Here is a 15208-nt window from a genome sequence, read left to right on the forward strand (position 1 = left end):
GAACGTCTGCTGATTTCTAGCTCGCTTATAGAGAAATTCTACAGGCAGCTTTTTGTCTGCGTTCACAAACCTTTTAAATGTTTGATGATTATTATTTGAATAATGCATTCTTTTGAAACTAATCCATCAAAAAGGCAGTCTGTTATACAAGGTCAAGAAAGCGCACAGAATTTTTACCGTTTCAAAACATTTAAACCCTGAAACTGTTCATTTTCCAAAAAACGATAAACATACACCTTCTTACAGAAAACGTATCCAATAACCCAAAATATTGTAATCATTTTATATAAAGGTTCACCATATAAGAAACACTAAAATCATATAACATTCATATAAATATTGTTAAAGATACCTAAAATACCTTTTAGCCAATCACATTTAAGAATGCAGATGGCCTAACAGCTGATTTAAAAATATAAATTTTCCAAGAATTCTTGCAAGATTTTGAAAAAAAAAAACACAAAACAGTATTTGACAGGTTTTTAAACATCTAGCTTGAGCCTCATTTATCCACTTTTTAGCAGGTGAGGAAAAAAATGCCTTAAAATCCTAATTAAAAGCAGTTTTTAATCTCATACTTGCTACACTAACAGGAAAGAGCAGCTGTGAAGGAAGTCTGGACTGTAATCATTAATCCTCACTGAAAGGAGGATTTATAAAAAACAAAACAAATGTGTTAGGAAGTGAAAGAGCAGGAGTTTCTCAGAGTAAGTTCTTTTAATAATCTTGGATGGAAGTGTGCTTCATAAAAAAAAAAGGTATTAGTTTCCTGAGACACTTTATTTTTACATTTCTCAAATAATAAAAATAATTTGACACCAGTTTCATTGAAATAACTGGAATGAATGGATTTTCCACACAGACAGTCTACAGTGAGTGATGGAACTCGTAGTCTAATTTTCAGGCAGCTGTAGGAGCAGGGCAGGAATGAGGAGAGACGCCGGGCCGAGTGAAGGCGGAGTTGAAATCTAACACGTCTATCATATGACCTTTGGAGAGGCGCAGGTTTCTCATGCAGCCCCGAAACGATGTCCCGCTGCTCAGACAGCTCTGCTTTACGTTAGCTGTAGTTAAGAGACGAGAAGAAACACGTTAAACACTTCCATTCCCACTTTTGATTAAAGTCATGTTGTATAATTTTTGTACAGCGACTGTACCCTGAAATCCTCCAACGTAGATCGGATTCTTGGTCTCGGCCGATGTGGAGGAAGAGTGAGGGTTCTCTGCGCTCACGGTCACTCCGTCCACAGTCAGACTCAGGCTGTGCTTCAGTTTCCTGGCCACCAGAGTGTGCCAGCGGCCGTCACACAGCAATGACCTGCTCCTGGACACGGCTGAGAAGCGTCCAGCACCGTTGTTCACATTGAACACCACCTGTACACAGAAAAAAACACACACAGAGAAACATCACTATACAGCACAACATTTGTTTTGTTGTTTTTTTTTAAGTTTTTTATAAATTTTTTTAACAAAAGATGTACAAATTACTGCCCAATAATATAAACGGCACTAAGCATTTTGGTCACTGTTGTAATTCTCCATTTGCATGAAGAGGATAGTGTACAAAGTTAATTCACTGTGTGTATAATGTCAATTCAAACTGAAATGATCATGAAGTAGATTTTTCTTTTTAATTTGAGGTTACCCTTTTTTTTTTTGCTTGATTCTGATTGGACAGAAGGTGTTTATTAAATTTTCTTCAACAGCTGCTTTGATAATAGGTTTATATAAAAAAAAAAAAAGCACAGGCTAAATGCACTCTCATATCATTACCCCTACATAACTTTAACATGTTCATGCAGTGAAATTTGCTGCTAGTAAATAATAGATAATGTAGCGTTCGTGGAATGAGTCTCCAGTGTCAGTGTGTAACCGAAATGGTTCTTACGTATTCACGAACGTCAACAACTGTGCAAGCCTGGTCTTTGCCCACTGTGTTTCATATCGGCAGAAAACCGGGGTCCTGCTGCGTATCTCACCTGTCCGTTGATGAGCTCGAGTCCGATGGCGTCCACTCTGGCGCTGCTCACTCCCAGGAGAACCCCGTCCAGCGCCGTGGAACGAAACTCCAAGCTCACGGTCACGTCAGAGCCCACGTAATACCCCTCTTTCACTGAAACAACCAAGGGAAACCAAGACTTTAGTGCTCCCTGCTGTTTTTCATCATCTCTTCGTTTTTTAATTAACCGGCATGATCATTAAAGCAGCTGGTACAATCGCTTAGGAGGAAATGGCTCATGGTTAAAGTTGTAGTTGGAAGCGGAGCTGTGGGTGATACTGACTGAAAGCAGCGTATCCTGAGCCGTTGAAGAAGGTGCCTTCTTGCACCGAGCTGAAGCAGGAGCCGGTGTCGTGAGTTGCAGCTGCAGTGTTCAAGTTCAGTTCAGCGTTGTTCAGCTTGACCTTCTGCACACAGCCCGCTACACTGTGGGTCACCTGCAGCACACACACGCCAGATGGAAATCACTCAGCGTAGTCCATGTATTGACAGTCCACTAAATTATGCCACAATACACTTCTATTGAGGTGTCACACTTTTTACCAAAAAAAAAAAAACTACTCAAAATGTGGCAGTACAGTAAATGCTGCTACACCTAATTCTCTTTGTATATATTATGAAATGAGGAAAAATCCATCGTGTATCGTTATGTAACATTTCTGGCATCCCCAACCCCCACCCATCCCCCCACCCCCAACAGATTTAAGCACTTGCTCATTTAACAGCATGTCAACAAAATAACTGAGATGTTTTTAAGTTCGTTCTGAAGGAAACAGATAAACACTAACGTTTCCGATCCTCTTGGCTGTGTATCCTGTCGGCAAGCCGCCTACATAGAGCTTCCCTTCCACGTCCAGACTCTGGCCTTTAATGGCTGTTCGCTCCGACTCAGCTCCATCAACACTGATCAGTATGTTCTTTTTAGTGAAGTTGGTCCTCACCTGTACACACACACACACACACACACACACACACACACACACACACACACACACAAATCCCATAAGCCATGCACTCAGATACAGGAACGCTTCACATGCATATTAAACGGTAACTCACTGTGTGCCACTGTCCATCGTTGATGTGTGTGGGTGATGTGGTGATGGCAGATCCTTTACCCAGGTCGCAAGAGAACATCAGTCGACCTCCTAGCAGCTGCAGCACTGCGTAATCTTGCTGATTAGCGTTAGCCATGTAGTACAAGATTCCGCTGTGAGCCAGTGTTCGGATTGACAGCTCAACTGTGAAACTGCAGAAAATAAGCACAGCAATTAGATGTGACAAAACATCTGCTTATGATGAAACTGTGCCCATGTTAACAAACAGTTTTTGGTATCCAGTCATTCTGGGTAGCTCGTTGGATATAAGTTCTGTTCTGCTCTGATGGCCCAGCCAGCTGCCTCCTTCTCAGAATTAAACACTCGGGAAAATCGGATACTTGTGGTTAGCTAGCCTGAATACTGAGATATGGGGTATGTTGTTATGGTTACTGTAGCTGCTTTTTTCACATCAGTGCAAAAGCATTGAAGTTCCGATTAACCATTTATTTATGTTTCTAAACCCCGGTACACATGATAAAAATGAAATGATGTGATTCAATAAGCCGTAGCTGGGAACGGGACGGGATGTGCAATCCGGATTTCTGAATGTTTCTGCAGTTTAAGCTCCTGAATAATGCACATGTGAATGTATGAGGTTTTCTTCTGAATGCTGTCCATAAATTAATATCTGGCGAATTTGAGGCACTAATGATTAAACTAAAAATTGCCAACGATCTGATATTAAATCCATCGCTTCTTTATCGTCGCAGAAACTCTTCACCTCAGTGCTCTATATTTAAGCGTCCAGTCATCCAGCTGCTGTTAATCCATGCTGGAAAATGTGCATGAAAAAATATAAACTGTGAAAAATAGAGGAACGGGACAGTTTCGATTCTTCTAAGCGCTTACCTCGACCTGACTGTTTTATTCTTGAAGGTGACCATCATGTGACTATTTTTGGAGAGTCCAAGCTGATGTGCATCCGGGATAGTTCCTGTGTTGTCTGCAGCAGCGCACTAAGGAATGACATTTACCATATTAGTCTTTTTTTTATCTCTCAATCAGACAAGAATCTTGCTTTGGCAATGCACAGTGGAATCTAAGGCATGTGGCAGTGCAGCTACATACCTTAGTTATAGTTTTCAGTATATAGAACAGTAACTGAGATAACTGAGATGCCACTGCACATAGTGACACTTCCTTTATGTAATGCAGAGACACCAAGAAGCATTGTGTTGCCATGAGGCTATGATTTTTAGTCAGTGTTTATGAATGCGACGTCATGGGTAATAAACATTCTTAATTAAGCATTGCTAAAAATACCTATTATCATTACAGGCTTCAAACAACTCATAGTAGAATTATTTGGTGAATTCAATCAGAAACTAGTAGGCCAATCCTGTAAACTTTCAAATAAAACCAGTTCATTGGTTCTCAACGACACGAAAATGAATTGTTGGTATAAATACTTAACACCGTGTTAAACCATTTCGCTCGCTTTCTGCTCAAATGTGCGTCATTAGAGATTAGATCTAAAAAGGATTCGGGGAAGTTAAAGCTGCCCTAATCCAAACTCCCTCTACTATTCAAACAGCTGAAATGGAAAATTTCGAACTGAGGATTTCAGGAAGCTGCTGCCAAGTTGCAACTAATCTTTTAATTCTGTTCGTTTTTGTTTTTAATTCAAAGTCCAATTGTTGGCATTTTTAAATAGATCAGATTTTTATAAGAGATATATACCTTTATTCGTCCCACAGTGGGGGAAATTTCTTATTTCCTATCAACAGCAGCTCTTAAACAGTATATATTTTATTTATTTTGGGTTTGTTAGTGCAGACTCACAGTGGTGGCTCCAGGTGTAACAGCACCGAGTTCACTGGGAGATGACAGGGGTCCCTGGTCTGGGCCAGCAGTGGGCTCTAGCTGCACGTCACCTTCGTCTGGCAGAAGCAGGCGTTTCGGACGCTCCTCCAACAGGCAGCTGTCCATGTCCACTCCCTCATACTTTACTGCCCCTGAAAGGTCTAACAACCTAACACACACACACACACACACACACACAAACACAAAGCCTTTACATGACACTAATTAAACATGCATCTTATGTCCTAAAGAATATCTCCAAATCCTTCTTTTCAGATGATGACTCAAAGAAACACTGGCATCTAAAGAATGTTATCAAGTGGTAAATAATGCTTTCATAATGTTTTCTAAAAATCCATGCTTGGTAATGTTGACTGTACCAATATTTTTGGTCACCTGTAATCATTAACCCTAACACAAATATTAATTTAACCATATATAATATATAATGTGTGCGATTCTCGCAATAGCTTGCGTATTAGGTTAATTTTTTAATATATATATCATTTGTTTTATGCAGCTTCACATTTTTTGTTCTTGTATAATAGCTACGTTATAGTGAACTAATGTAACTACTACTATAATACATTACACTGACCAACCATACATACAAAGTTAATGTTACGCAAGGTAACCATCATTTTTATTACCTGTTTTTTCTTTCTTTATGTAATGAACCAATGAACCAAATAAGCCACAGTGTGCAAATAATGCAAATATTGTTGTGAAATAAACAGATTTGGTTGAACATTTCTTGTCAACTATTTAGGCTGTAGTTCATGAGACATTTTAGAGTAGGATTACATTACATAATATTATTGTAATTATTTAAAACTGTTTTTTTTTTTCACTTTTCTGTCTTATAAACAACAAAAAATGATATAAGCCAGTTTCTTTAAACAAATGAAAATAATGATATATTTATATAAAAATTAAATTCTAATCTAATAATCTTAATAATAAGATTAATCTTAATAATAATTATAAAATAGAAATGACCACAATAGTGTGGATTTATAAACAACAGTGTTTCTAATGATCTTTGAATCTCTACATCAGAAGTTCTCAGGATGGACTATGTGCTCCAGCAGATCAGCAGTACTGGAGCTAAACCAGTTGGATCTTTAAACATCACAAGCAGGACTGAGTAGTCCAACACAAAACCAAACACAATATATAACACTGGGGGTGGTATGTTTGGAATGAATTTTCCTGGTAAAGCTGACCATGCTGCATTCTAGACTTGCTAGTCTACTAAGATGTAGGTAAAAGTGCTTCAGACGAAAGTTTTAGGAATGCAGTCTCGATACTCACATGGTATCCACAGCAATGTTCCTGATGCAGCCGTAGAACGGCGTAGTGAAGTCGAGCGCTCCAGTGACCTCTCCTGGAGGAACGCCTCCGATATAGAAATGACTCAGAGTAAGTAATTTCTCTGCAGCTAAACCCAGCTTTAATGTCTCCTGCTGGTCCTCATCCACATACACCGTCAATGTCCTGTATCAACATATATACCATAGACCATAAACAAAACAATTAACACTAATGTGTAACAATTAATCATGCTGAAGAATTCTCCTTTTGTATAACAATATTACAAAGGGCAGCTAATGAGAATACCACAATATCACAGGGCAGTTAAATGATACATGTATTCTCTATTTATATGTACTTACAGACACCCACATGGTTTAATGTGACTCTGATTAATAGTTGTGGGCAGAAGGCTACTTTCTGGTCGATATAATGAAATCTTAAGTCATTTCACTACTTGGAATTGTTTTTTAAATACTAAAGCTTTTCAAAAGGCTGACATGGTATTGAGTCCAGACCTTTTGTTCCTCTGCAGGATGATGGAATGCTCCTGTCCATCACTGAATGTGCCGTTTTGGGATTTGAAAACGGCTTTGTGCAGGGCTCCTCCCTCTGCCGTGCTCACGTGGACTTCTACTCTGCCTGACACCAGCATCACAGCCAGGAAAGGCTAGTGGGAGAGACAGACAAGCCGAGAAATATAAAGAGAGAGAGAGAGAGAGAGAGAGAGAGAGAGAGAGAGAGAGCGAGAGAGAGTACTCTGTTTATTGCATTTCTTCATCCCACAACCTCACCACATCCATCTCGTTATAAGCCATAAGCAGCTACCGGAAGTAAATCTCAAGGGGCTAAAAAATTACAAACAAATATCCGTTCATGTGCTAAAGCGCCAGGGTTCTGATTGTGTTTAAACCTGCTGTGTGTGTCTGCGTTTATGGATGCTGGTTGAGCTGAATCCTGCCAGGATAAGTCCACTGCTGTTTCTGCTGGAGAAGCTGCTCATGAGTTCGCTCTGAGGACCAACAGTGACTTCAGGCATCTGTACATACCCTCCACCCAGCACAGACACACTGCGGATAGGCTGCAACACACACACACACACACACACACACACACACACACACACACACACAGACACACACACACAAACAGATTATTACAAAGACTCAATGGCTCTGGTTTCTGCACAATATAGAAATCTGATGTTTAGAAATTCACAATTTGTTACACATCCTATAAAAAGAACACTGACTATTTCATTCGTAAATTCCAGCTTGAGTGTTGCTGATGCAAAAGATTGGCCCATATGGTATTGAGTATCTTTAGTACCATCCAAATGACCATTCCAGTTATTTCTTATCAAAATAAGTTTGAGGAAAATTTTTTGTAAAATTGTGTTAATAAAAACTTTTTGTTGGTCCCTTTTTTGCTGCATTAACAGCATTAAGGTCTTTAGCAATGTGAGCTACAGGAGCTCGTCTGTTGGATCGGACCACACGGACCAGCCTTTACTCCCAAAGTGCATTAGCGAGCCTTGGCTGCACAAGACCCTGTCAACGGTTCACCACCGTTCCTTCCTTGGACCACTTTCGATAGATACTGACCACTGCAGACCGGGAACATCTCACAAGAGTCATCTAGTCTAGCCATCAGAATTTGGTCTTTGTCAAACTCACTCAAATCTTTACGCTTGCCCATTTTCCCTGCTTCTAACACGTCAACTTTGAGGACAAAATGTTCCTTTGCTGTCCAATGAATCCAGATAATCAGTGTTGTTCACTTCCCCTCTCATAATGTCATCATTTTATAATGTAATAATGTTATGCCTGATCAGTGTATGTGTACAGCAAAGAGTCAAAATGTATTCAAAGATCATGGTCACATATGTCACATTTGCTACAGGAACCAAAACCAGAACCAAACTGTCCTCTAGGGAACATCTGTAAAATGGCACGTTGGAGGTAAATTTAATTTCTGTGACATCTGGCTTTCAGTTAATTATCAATTCCATGCCTGAACGCTTGTATGTGATAAACCAAAGCTCTTTTAAACTTTGAAAGCATTTTTTATATTCAGGCTGGCTTCTTACCTTTAGGACACAGCCTTTCTTCACACCATAGGCGTCTCTCAGTAGGTCAAAGTTTGTGCGTGCAATTTCAACATTCTTAATGCAGCCCACATATGAGCGTGCAACAACCTGCCTCCTAAAAAAAAAGTGGGGAAGTCAAGAGTTCAAAAATTACTGGAATAATGGCTTGAATATAGCATATCGTACACTATATAAAGTATTTATATACAGTGATAAACCACTCTGCATGCACTGAGGCAGACGTTACCTGATTGGCCTGGATGCTGGCAGCCCACCAATGTAGATAGGGTCCAGATCTGAGCGGTTTAGATCTGAGGCAGTTCCTGGAGATTCTGCCTCCTTGACCTCTCTCTCTGACGGATTGTCAGCAGTCATTATGGATAAATAACCTGTAGACAAAATAGATTGAATCTTTGTTATGCCGTGAACAGGAAATGTTTTACAGAAAGGCTTCACAGTCCTTCTTCTCACAGAGCAGCACACTTAGTGTAAAACTCGTAACACTGCACCTCTTTTAGACATTCCTAATCTCACCAGTTAGTTATAAATCTTATATAGTTTCAATACCCTTGCGTTTGTTGCGTTGCAGTGCAATTTTGTACCACACTCCTGTATTGTACACTTTTGAGGAGGTCAGTGTGAGTGGGCCAGAGCCCAGTTCAAAGGTCAGGTGCACTTTGCCTTCTACCAGTTCAATAGACAAAAAGTCTCTCTGCAGAAATACAAGACAAAAAATATATCAAAAGCAAGGCTCAGACAATTACTACAGACACTTTCAAACTGGGGCAATGTGTAGTTTTAGGTACTGAGTATTATAAAGAACATACAGTGCCATTAGAGGCCAGATAGAGCAGCAGGCCATTAGGTGAGAGAGTTTTGAAAAACATGACAATGCTTGTGGATATTGGCCGCAGAGACTTCTCTACAACTGAATATCCAGTTCCGTCAAAGTTGAAAGATGTCTCCTCTGTCTGCGGCCTGAAATCACAAAAACAGTCGCAACCACATCCATAGATTAGTCCACATAAAAGGGCTTCACCTGCACTATTAAGCTTTCAAAATGGTAATGCAATATTGACATCTACATGAATAGACATCATCAATCAGACTGCATTACCTCATGAAGCAACCACCACAGCTTCCTTCCCTTTCAGCATAGTTCCAGAGCCCAATGTTCTTCTCATTCAGAGATGCTTCTCCAATACATCCTGTAAAGTGAATCATCTTCACTGCTGAAGATTTCTGGGAAGATATTGAACAAAGATAGAAATGTTATGACTGCATAACCCACATGAAAATGTATTGTAGAATAAAAAAAAACTTAACTACCTTAACCTGTTGACCCAGGCCTCCCACAAACACCCATGTGGACTTGGTGACTTCCATGACTGTGGTGGAACCTGGTGCTGTGGTCTTCACTGAGGACATTGGCTCTGAGTCTAACAGCTGAACAGTAAGGGAGCCTTGCCTTCCAAATCTACAAAGTAGTAGCATAAAGCAAATATACTGAGTACATAATTTAGTTGACTCTATGAAGCGACGGTTACTCTAATCCTGTCAAGGTAAACATCTTCCCTTTAGTTTAAACAAAACACACAAACATAGTAAATTAATTCTTATTTAATAATTGATGATCAGAGTAATGAAATTTTGAAACAGCAGTCAGTTGTCATAAAGCCTCACAGTTTTTTACATTGACCAAAAGGAGTATAGTGACATCTAGTGGTATAATAATAAAAAAAAAGCTTCATGTGTTTTCATGCATTATGGTGTCTGAGTATTCAGGAAAGTCTGTTCAAACGTCCTGAGATAATTTGCAGTGTCGATATTATACAAACTTCAATGCAACCTTGTCAAAACAGAGTGCACTGAATCAATGGAACAGGCCTTCAATGATCTCCATCAGTATGAGGTTGAAAACTAGTAGAAAAACATACCGAGTAGCATTAATCCTGTGCCATTTGTTGTTGTTTATCTGAATGTTGGGGTACTCTAGTCTTGTATGACCTGAGCCTGAATCCCACAAAAAGGCCACTTTTCCATGCTTCATCTCAAGAGCCATGAAATCCACCTGATAATGACAAACATCTCAGTTATTGACTGAACCCCCCCAAAAAAATTAAGAAACAAAGGGAGTTAATAAAAGCAGAATGACTTACACTGGAGCTGCTGCCCATGTAGAAGAGCAGGTTGTCTGGTTCAGTCGTTTTTACTGTAAGGGTGAGTGTGTTGAAATTGCTGGAGGTGATTTCTGGTTTGTATGCACGCACACAATCCCGGGCTGCTGATACTGCAACTTTGATCTGCAACCGAAAAAAGAATTAAAATCATAGTTTTACTGGGCTTTTTAGTAAACTATTGGTCAAGCACAAGTGAAAAAGTATATTGCATAATAGCCATTATGCAATATGTGGTATTACATATTACAGAATAACACTGACCGAGGCTGCTTGCTTTCGGGCTTGGTCGATCATCTCCTTTATCTCCGACAGGTTCCTGCTCAAGTTCTCTCCGAGCAACTTCAAAGGTTGCAACCTCTCGAAAAGTCTCTCTGTCCGCAACTGAGCCTCTTTTAGCTTAGATTCAGCCGCGCTGGCTAATAAAAAAGAGTAACAATTAATAGAGCAAATGCTTAAGTGTATTGTATGCTGAGTGTTCGGAAAGTGAATGGCAATACAAATTAAACTTTATTCAATCAACTATTCAGGAACCCACCAGTGGCCTCAGAATCTTTAACCATCGCATTAACAGTGCCGGCGCTGCTGTTGGCTGAGCTCACAGCGAAAGATGATGCCTCAAGCTTTACGCGGTAACCCTCCAAATGCACAAGAGCATTCTGTATTGAGGCATTTGCTTTGGCAGCTTGTTGCGTTGCTGCCAGAACCTGTTCTCTATTTCCTGCACAAAGACACGTACATGTTGAAGATTTAAAATGACAGTGAGGCTGTGGTATTTGTATTTTTACTAATAAGTCAGTGTGTTTGAGGTTGTATTAATAGTACAGTCAGAGAGGCCGGGCCTGACACTGTGGTCATGTTGTGAGGAAACTCACCACTAGGCAGACCTTCCAGTTTGATTCGAGCCTCTGGGAGAAGTTGGGAGATGTTGTACATGCTCACGTTGACTACGCTGAGCTTGTTATTTACAGCACTGACATTCAGGACCAGTCCTGGGAAATAAAAAAAACATTCATAACACCAGGACGTATTCATATCAGTTAATGTTGTACAGAAATTTGAATATGTATGTGAGATGATTTACCTTCGGTGTAGTTGTTTAAATCAGAACTTTCATTTAGAATCTTCAGGCTTCTTTGTAAGGCCTGTTTGCCCAATTCAGTTAAGGACTCATTTGAATGTAGAGTCTTTTAGGAAAAAGTGGTGAAGAAAACAGTCAATTAAATAATAAATACAAGCCACTGTTTGAGATTCTTTACAATTACATAACAGGCTATTTCATTGACCTACCAGGTTAAGCACATAACTAGCATTCTGATGGACTAAAAACGCCATATCTTCAGCCTGCTGGATGTCAGAACTGATGTCAGAGATACCGTGAAAAGTGGTGGTGGCATTCAGCGATGCTTCACTAATGCCAGACAAAGTACTAGACAAAAACAACAACAAAAAATATCACACTCACTGCAAAATGGCTTTTATATCTGGCATTCACAGATGGTTATAGACACCTGTGTGTATTGTAAAGACCCTTAGTATGTATGTATGTTTCCGTATATGCATTAAACACATGAACACACACCTATAGATTGTCTGTGCCTCTGTCATGAGAGCTTGGGCATGGTCCTCTGCTCTGTACACTAGCTGTAATGTATCTTTTTTAGTCAGCTCCATCACTAGTGTGTCCACATGTTTCCTTACAGTGGGACTCCACTGCAGCAGCTCCTCCTTAGTCTCCTCCACCCTCTGGTTAACCAGTGACATAAAATATTAACATTACACACAACATGACAACACCAACATCATACTACAACATTCATCTTTTAACTTCAAGCTCAAAGCAACACAGGGTGTGACAACAGAAACATTTGCATTCATTTTTGTATACATTTTGTAAAAACATATTCACAATTACTGGGAGTACTACATATATTTACTGCTGGAATTGTTGCATAAAAGATAAGTAACTGAACATGAGTAAGATATAAGGCCTCACCGCTGTGAGATTGCGCATGTCTTCAGCCATGTTGAGTGCATCACTCAAACAATCCTGTGCATCCTCCAGATGGGCCTCCACTGACTGATTCAGACTGCTCACATTATACCTCAATGTCTGTGAAAACATTTAGGTACCATGAGACTTAAATATCTTCCATATTGAACATATCAAAGAGCTATGAGAATAAATTTGGATGTAAGTAAAATCAGTCTGCTACAATGGCTTAAGACTACAGTTGGTTTGAACAGTTCTGCATTTAGGTGCCCATCAACGAACAGTTCACGGAACAGTGCACGTCGACAATGATGAGGCTACAATGAAAGGACCTTCCACCTAGATGACGATCGGTTCCATTATGACCCTGGTTCCTCTCACTGGTTCTTCCTCAGTCCATCACAGGGAGTTTTTTCTCGGCACTGTTTTTTACTCATTAGGGATGAAACTTATAGGCACTAACTTCTAAATTCAAATTTTATATCCTCTTTATCTCTGTAAAGCTGCTTTGAGACCATGTCCACTGTATACAATTAAAACTAAATTGAAATGAGTATATTTGTCTAATCCTTTAATGATAATCCCATCCTTATAAACATTCAAGCTTCCAAGCAAACATCTGAAGGGAAACATCAAACATCAACTAAAGAGAAATCCTCACCGTGTACTCCTCCAGATTGTTGTGGATATCTATCAGAAGATGTTCTGTGTAATTATTGTGATTCTTGGCTATGTTGAGGAGCTCCTGGACATCCTGGAGATGCTGGTGATGTCTGGCTAGGTCAGTGGAAATGTTGTGCTTCAGATTCTCAGTTTGATCGGAGGGCTCCACTATTGCATTTTGCACACTGTCGAGCAGCGCTGCTGCAGTGCTGTGAACATTACAGGGTAAGTAATTATACACAGAACTTTAGCTTTAGGGGGTTTGAATATTTTTGTCCAAAAACAGGTTGATTGTATCCTAAGGCATATGCTACCTGAGATGATTAACTTATCTAGCGAAATGTGATGAATATAATATAAGTTGAAAAGCATGTTAAATGGTTTACTTGAGTTCTTCTACAGCAGCGTTGTTGCTGCTGACAAAGTCGATAGCTCTGATATTCTCCAACATGGCCTCCATCTGTGTCAAAAGAGCAGCAGTGTGTCCTTCTTCCATCACCTCTCTGGCTGTCTCATTGAGATTGCTCACTTCCTCTTTCACAACTAGACGAGAAATAAGAGAGAGTTCACTTTAACTGGTTATTTGTCGAATGTACTGGCTCATCATATTTCTCCCTAAAAAGCACAGGTCTATATAAAAGCCAGTCAACGTATATGTAGTTATGAATACAGGGATCATGTACCTTGGATGGCAGTGTGAATGCTGGAAATCAGGTCAAGAAGACCTTTTCCTTGATGAACACTCTTCTCAAAAGCCAACAACACATCTTCACCAAAAGCTGATACTTTCATCGACTAAAAACAAAGAACGTAAGGTGGTGAAAGAGCTTCTATAGAAAATATACCTCACTCATCTATCAGATCCGAGATCAGATGTGGTAAGAAAACCTTTTGATGCAGATGATCCACTTGTTTAATGAGATGTGTTACATCTTCATCTCTCCTGCTCAACTGATAGCTTGAGTTCTGCTCCGTTGACAACTTGGTCTATGTGAACAGTAATATTGAATTTGATCATTATTTTACATATCAGCGTATCAGTTTATCCTGTAGAGAGTTGATATCTATTTCAGTTTAGCTAATTATCAGTAAGGAGTTCATGAGTGTACGCCTACCTGAAGGTCTTGGGTCAGGTTCTCCAGATTGAGCAGCAGGCTGTATGGAGCCAGGATGACACCACTGAGGTTCAAGGACTGTATCGAGGCCTCTATCGCATCAACATCATCCAGCAACACCCCAGTGCATTCATCATTGCATGCTGAAGAAAGCATTAGTTAAATATACATTAGCATTAGATTATCCATCATATCATATTTCCATCACATACAGAGAGAACTTTATATTTCCTCAAATATTAACATCAAGTTGATGAAGTTAATATAACAAATATTAGCATCAAGTTCTTCTGGAATGGTTTCATCTGCTTTGATTAACTCCACACGGTTTAGTTTGCACAAAACGCATAACATGATGCATTGGAGGAGCTCAGGATACTCACACACACACTGGTCGTCAATGAGGATGTGCCTGTCTTCACACTGATCACACAGATGACCCCTGAACCCGGTCTTGCACTCACACCTCCCTGTTTGTGCCTCACACATGTTGTGCAGCGAACCGTTCTTGCTGCACACACACTCCTCGCACTTTCCAGCTGGCTGTGAGGGGTTGCCATAGTAACCTAATGAACACCGTTCGCAGTAGCGTCCCTCGTATCCAGGCTTACAGGCATTACAGAGGAAATCACCGACTCCATCCAATACACACGTGGGGCTGAAACTGCACGAACACACCAACAACAGTTAATATACCTGCGATTTATTACCCGTATTTGGAACTGTCGATATAATAATACAAAAATAAACGTGTGTTTGTGGGTTTAGAAGTGAGAGTTGTTACCTGTTAGTTTGCAGTGGACATGCACAAAGTGAGCAGTCACTGATAGAGCCCTTCACCTGCCCATAATATCCTGGGGCACATATATTACAGTGATCTCCAGCTGTGTGGTGTTGACAGCCCTGGTTAGAAAAAAGAATAAGCAGGAAAAATGCAGCATAATATGGCATTAAA

At 39.9% G+C, this 15208-nt stretch overlaps 1 protein-coding gene across 1 annotated transcript in view; it reads right to left on the reverse strand.

Annotated features, from left to right (window-relative positions):
- Positions 1-131: 131 nt before the first annotated feature.
- The window catches only part of lama1 (laminin, alpha 1), a 38895-nt gene continuing 23818 nt past the window's right edge, over positions 132-15208 (reverse strand). Inside the window, exons 30-62 of the mRNA XM_046846823.1 lie at positions 15038-15156; positions 14637-14917; positions 14254-14396; positions 14027-14125; positions 13822-13933; positions 13525-13681; positions 13137-13347; positions 12479-12595; positions 12065-12228; positions 11773-11911; positions 11567-11669; positions 11358-11474; positions 11021-11203; positions 10747-10901; positions 10465-10608; positions 10243-10376; positions 9635-9782; positions 9423-9547; positions 9133-9283; positions 8873-9017; positions 8553-8694; positions 8306-8420; positions 7130-7297; positions 6735-6886; positions 6217-6399; positions 4882-5071; positions 3949-4055; positions 3059-3248; positions 2788-2940; positions 2283-2436; positions 1980-2113; positions 1158-1374; positions 132-1064 (exon numbers count right to left, since the gene is read on the reverse strand). Coding sequence (XP_046702779.1) covers positions 901-1064; positions 1158-1374; positions 1980-2113; positions 2283-2436; positions 2788-2940; positions 3059-3248; positions 3949-4055; positions 4882-5071; positions 6217-6399; positions 6735-6886; positions 7130-7297; positions 8306-8420; positions 8553-8694; positions 8873-9017; positions 9133-9283; positions 9423-9547; positions 9635-9782; positions 10243-10376; positions 10465-10608; positions 10747-10901; positions 11021-11203; positions 11358-11474; positions 11567-11669; positions 11773-11911; positions 12065-12228; positions 12479-12595; positions 13137-13347; positions 13525-13681; positions 13822-13933; positions 14027-14125; positions 14254-14396; positions 14637-14917; positions 15038-15156 — 5016 coding nt within the window. The 3' untranslated portion in view covers positions 132-900. The remainder of the gene's footprint in view (positions 1065-1157; positions 1375-1979; positions 2114-2282; positions 2437-2787; positions 2941-3058; positions 3249-3948; positions 4056-4881; positions 5072-6216; positions 6400-6734; positions 6887-7129; positions 7298-8305; positions 8421-8552; positions 8695-8872; positions 9018-9132; positions 9284-9422; positions 9548-9634; positions 9783-10242; positions 10377-10464; positions 10609-10746; positions 10902-11020; positions 11204-11357; positions 11475-11566; positions 11670-11772; positions 11912-12064; positions 12229-12478; positions 12596-13136; positions 13348-13524; positions 13682-13821; positions 13934-14026; positions 14126-14253; positions 14397-14636; positions 14918-15037; positions 15157-15208) is intronic.

The sequence above is a fragment of the Silurus meridionalis genome, chromosome 4 (genome assembly GCF_014805685.1).
Source record: "Silurus meridionalis isolate SWU-2019-XX chromosome 4, ASM1480568v1, whole genome shotgun sequence".
Lineage (NCBI taxonomy): Eukaryota > Metazoa > Chordata > Actinopteri > Siluriformes > Siluridae > Silurus > Silurus meridionalis.